Here is a 5,324-nt window from a genome sequence, read left to right as displayed (position 1 = left end):
TGTGTGTGTGTGTGTGTGTGTGCGCGTGTGTGTGTGTGTGTGTTTATTATTTGCAGGACTGGAAATGCAGCAGTCCTTGAATTGTCGAGCACTCTGCTCATAAGGTCGCCGTGCCCCAAACTGAAACGTGGTGATTTTAATCCAGTACAGGTGGGGGTGGAGACGGGGGTGGTGAGAATTTGAAGCCACGGCTAGTTGTTTTCTGCTGCTTGATCTCCTGACAGCGTGCAGCCGGTTGCATGGCAATAGTTCGGGGTCCTGCTGTACGTGGTGTAGCGTTCTCCCTCTGCGCATCGGGTGGGGGCTGGGGGAGCGCCCGGCGGTCTAACAAGAACGAGCACACCTGAAGGAGGACGGAGCGTGCGAGCAGGCCTTGGAGCTGCGTGTTTGCAGTGATCCCAGACCTGCTTTATCTGTCCCAAGCTCTGCAGGGAAGGAGTTGAACCCGCATCCTGGCGGTGAGGCTCCTTCTGTCGCATCAGTTAAGTCGTGGAGCAAGCTGAACTGATGCAGCAGAGCCTCTTCTACACTAGGGCTGCCCTCCGCGGTGATAGCCATACGGGGGAATTTTTTGGTAGTATTCCCTAATGTGACTAGGCCCACGAAGTGGGTCCCTCCAGACAGAGGCCCATTGGTAAGCATTCAGTGGCGAGACATAGTTCGTCGTGGTAGTCTGAAGTCAGGCAGGGTAGGTCTGCACCTTTATAGACGCCTTTCAGAGGTGCATGGCATAAGCATTCATAAGCAGCGGGTTTACTTCGTCGCACAAAGGGTTTAAACGCTCTTTGGCAAAGACGTAGACTTAGACAAGGCTTTGCTAGCATTTCTCGTGCCTCTGGATGTTGTGTGCGAGCACCTGTTGACTGTGAACGCGAAGTCATTCCCTGCCAGGTTTAAACGCTCTGCTTTTCTCTTCTCCTTTCCCAGGAACTTTTACTACATCACCATCCTGCGGGACCCCGTGTCCCGATACTTGAGCGAATGGAGACACGTCCAGAGAGGAGCCACATGGAAGGCGTCCCTGCACGTATGTGATGGAAGATCCCCGACCACCGAAGAGTTACCCAGTTGCTACACCGGGGACGACTGGTCCGGTTGCTCCCTTAAGGAATTTATGGATTGCCCGTACAATCTAGCCAACAATCGCCAGGTCCGCATGCTGTCTGACCTCAGCCTGGTTGGGTGTTACAATTTGTCCGTCATGCCGGAGGAGCAGAGAAACAAGGTCCTGCTAGACAGTGCAAAGGAGAACCTGAAACGAATGGCTTTCTTCGGCCTCACGGAGTTTCAGAGGAAGACTCAGTATCTGTTTGAGAAAACTTTTAACATGAATTTCATCTCGCCGTTCACACAGTACAATAGCACAAGGGCCTCCAGCGTGGAGATAGATGAGCAGACTCAGAAACGCATCGAGGCCCTCAATTTTTTAGACATGGAGTTGTACGATTATGCAAAAGACCTTTTCTTGCAACGGTATCAGTACATGAGACAGAAAGAGCACCAGGAAGCCAGGCGGAAGCGCCAGGAGCAGCGCAAGATCCTCAAGGCGAAGCACGCGCACAACAAAGACCAGAGCGATAATACTTCCACTACTGATTACATAGGAAACATAGAGCATTGGCGGTAATGGGGCCAAACCCTTTTTAGCAGACTAGGGGGATGCCGTAAAGAAACCCCGCAGCAATCCTAGGAGACAAAGTAGTCCAAACAAATTATGCTTCTGAAATATTTGAAGCAAAAGAGGTTAAAATGTTGCCTTTGCAGTTGCCTTTGCATTCAATGTTGTACTGTATGTGGAAAACTTAATCTTAATGTGTCATTAAATTGTCCTTTTTAGGTTTGTTGGATTATTTATGAAGTACAAAAGCCAAGCAGGCTCGCCAGAAATGGTTGCTTGGACACTTGTACGGAAAACAAAAAACACCCTTAAATTAGTTATGAGTGTGGCAACGGGATGTTGGGAAATGTGGATGGTGCGCTGTTAACGTCTGTCTTGGAAGCAAGCTGATTTCCTACTATAAAGAGCATTTAACGCATACTTAAAATAAACTAGATGCGCCAAACCTTCGCTCTTCTGGGTTTTGTTTTTTGTTCGGGTGGTTGGGGTTTTTTGTTTGGTTTGGTTGGTTTTTACTTTTCATGTCTTTTCAAAGGCTGCCAACTGCTTTGTGATTGCTTGCCAACGTACAAGCCGACAAAGGGGACAATAAAGGTCTAGAAGTTAGTTTTGTGTATCATATTGGCTTTTAAAAAAGATAGAAGGGATTTGTCTAGCTATATAAATATTTAACATTTTAAACTTTTTCTACCTACTGCTGTTTAAGAGTTTTAAGCTTCGTTTATCTCCTGGTTAAAGAGCCACACTTTTCTTGGTTGAATGCCAGTTGCTAAAGACGCTATTTCCAGATTTTTTTCAGGGCAATATAAGTTAAAACATTCTGGAAAAGTTCTGGCACACGGTCACGGTCCACAAAGTCTTCTCCAAATTGTGCTCCTGTAACAGTATCCGGTTTTAACAAACTTCCTTGCACATTGATTGGGGTGTGTATAGCTGAATTTACCAGCTCTAAGTGATCGGGGACAGAAAGCTGAAAATCTTTCAAAGAAAATCACCCTGTGAATGTTTGTATAGTATCTATAGGAAAATGCATTTCCAAAACACTCTCATCCCAGCACTGTTTTAAAAAAATGACTGCATTGATTATTAGCTGATTGATTGACGGCAGACTAGATTTACACTTGAACTATGATTTGCTTCTGGGAAATCTTTACTGTGTATTCTCAAAATCTGGCTTTGTTTCTAATGCTTTAGAGCCCTTTTTTAGTGCTGACAGATTGTAGACAATTAAAAATGGAGACAAATATGTTTAATATAGCCATAGTTATACAATAGAAGAAGGTTGTACAGTAAAATGGGAAGAAGGAGCTAACTTGAGGAAGGGAGTATCGTTATAGCTCGGGATTTGGAGAGCAAAGTTATCATTGTGATAGCAGTCTGTCATCTAGTCTCATCAGGAGCAGGCTACAGGATGCCATTTGCTGGCTCATAGCACTGAGATTTTATATGAAAGTGGCAGGGAGATGATGTGAAGGGAGGAAAAGCATGAAAGAAATGCAATTTGGATGGAACAAGTCTCTCTATGCAAAAAAACACTGTAAAGCTTTGGGGAGAAATTCGGCTAGTGGAAAAGTTGGTTTTGTTGTTGCTGTCGCACACTCTGCCCTCAAGCATGGCACGGAAAGGGCAGCTTGGGATTTGCTCCGGGCTCTGTTTCGGGCAGGCTGGTCTCAGCTCAGCTCATTCACTTGCAGGGATTGGAAGTGGCTGAAAACTGGCATCCCTTCATCCCAGGCAGTAGGATGCTTACAACATTCATTTGCACTGTTTCCTTTTATCTGTAGGGTTAAGTACACAAATAGGGCAGGAGACACGAAATGAGAAGGAAGGTTTTAAAGCTCGCCGCCCTGGCCGCAGATGCCCAAAGGTTGAGTTGCACCGGGCCCCTGGGGGTATTGCCAGCTGGGAAAACGGTGGGGCGGGGAATTGCATTAGCGAGTGGGGGAAGACAGTAGTTTCATGTACAGCAATTTTTATTTTTAATTGAGAAGTCCCTTCCCCAATACGGTGTCTTGATTGTATTTTGGTTTTCATGGGGGGGAGTGGGAGGGGGAAATGATCCGCTCTTAAAACTACTAGGCATTGCTGTAAACAGGACTTAACCCCAATCCATCCTGTTTCGGAGGATGCATTTTGTTTTTATGCTGTGGTGTGCATGGTTTACAGAGACTAGTTGCATTTTCTTTGTGTATACTATTTATTGTATATAGGGGATGTATGAATATAAAGATACTGTTTTGTCATAACCATATCAATTCTACTGATTTCCACTGTAGCCCGCTGTCTTATTGTGTAGATTTACAAACGATCCACTGACTTTGATTGTGTAATTTAACAATAGAGCTGACCAATAAAATTTAATTACAGACTTTGATTTCATTTGATTATTTCTTTATCTAAAAAGCCGGGGGACGGACCGAACACCTTGTTGGGTATCCTGCAGTTAAATAGTCATGATAATCTTGACCAGGATGAAATGGTGAGGGCTAGTCAACCATATGTTACAAATGTTTTAATGTCCATAAAATATACGTGAAGCTGCGACCTTCCAGTGGAACCAGACCCCCAGGACTTCCCATATTTAAAGGATTTGGGATGTTTAGCCTCTCTAAAAATCTTTTTTTAATGACATCCACTCTTCCCTTCTAGAGTTGATTGTGGATGATACTAAACCAATGGTTGACTTCCATTAAGCCCTGTCCAGGGCACAAAAGGGATTTTTTTTAAGAATAATGTTGGCACCATAAGAAGGAAATTGGAATAAGGTTCAAGATTGGCCAGATGAACTCACTTCTGTTTCATTGGAAGATCAAATCATCTCATGGGACTTCTGTAGAAATCAGTACACCTGCCAATGCAAGCCTAACCACTCTCCCCACCATCCCTCACCAAACCCAGGACCCCCAGCTCCTCTCCAGATACGTGTATGCTCCAAGTAAATGCAAGCACAAAGACTATCTTCCATGCTTTGGGGGTGTTGGTTGCAGCCGTGTTGATCTAAGGACATAGGCAGACAAGGGTCTTTGGGTAGAAGTGGTATCTTGTATTAGACCAAGTAAATAGTTGGGGAAAAAAATTCTTTGCAAGCTTTTGGGCACAGATGCCCTTCTTCAGGCCTAGGGAGAGTCTGCTGGTGTTTGGGGTAGAATAGAAACTTAAGCCAATATGCAACATGCAGGTCTGTGAAAAATGCAAGTGTGTGGCAGGGAAAATCAGGGGATAAGAGACGGTAGGTGTGAGACAGGTAGGTGGGAAGGGAAGAGGGGGGGAGAGACTGGTGATAGACTGTAGCTGGTAAAGTGTAGAGGTTACCTGGCATTATTGGATGGCAGACAGATTATAATATGCTGTAATTCCAATATCTAGATTTAGTCCATGATTTTGTGTCCGGTAGATTTATGCCATGTGTTCATGGGCTCGTCTACAAAAGGTGTTTTGAGGATCAGAACTGAAAGTCTGGAGAAAGAGTAATTGTCTTCTGAGAAATGTCATTGGGTATTTTTGTCTTGGATGGATATTCAGCGTGTGTTCATTCTGGTACACAGTTGTGGTTTGGTTTCCCCTACGTAGCTCCTATCTGAGCATCTTCCTGTGACATCTGAAATATCATAACCGGAAGGAAACATAATTCAACATCCTGCTTGACACCAGACCGCATTAAGGTAAATAGACAGTTCAAACTTTTATCTGAGCCTAACTTGCACAC

The 5,324-nt window shown here is 44.6% G+C and overlaps 1 protein-coding gene across 1 annotated transcript in view; it reads left to right on the top strand.

Annotated features, from left to right (window-relative positions):
- HS6ST2 (heparan sulfate 6-O-sulfotransferase 2) overlaps positions 1 to 3,992 on the top strand; it is a gene marked incomplete at its 5' end in the record, with an annotated part of 208,649 nt that extends 204,657 nt beyond the window's left edge. Inside the window, one exon of the mRNA XM_019521289.1 lies at positions 928 to 3,992. Within this exon, the coding sequence (XP_019376834.1) occupies positions 928 to 1,627 (700 nt within the window). The remainder of the gene's footprint in view (positions 1 to 927) is intronic.
- Between the last annotated feature and the right edge of the window lie 1,332 nt (positions 3,993 to 5,324).

Source organism: Gavialis gangeticus, unplaced genomic scaffold (genome assembly GCF_001723915.1).
Source record: "Gavialis gangeticus isolate Ggan-Ray unplaced genomic scaffold, GavGan_comp1, whole genome shotgun sequence".
Lineage (NCBI taxonomy): Eukaryota > Metazoa > Chordata > Crocodylia > Gavialidae > Gavialis > Gavialis gangeticus.
The sequence above is the reverse complement of the archived record's forward strand: the minus strand, read 5'-3'. Positions and strand labels throughout refer to the sequence as shown.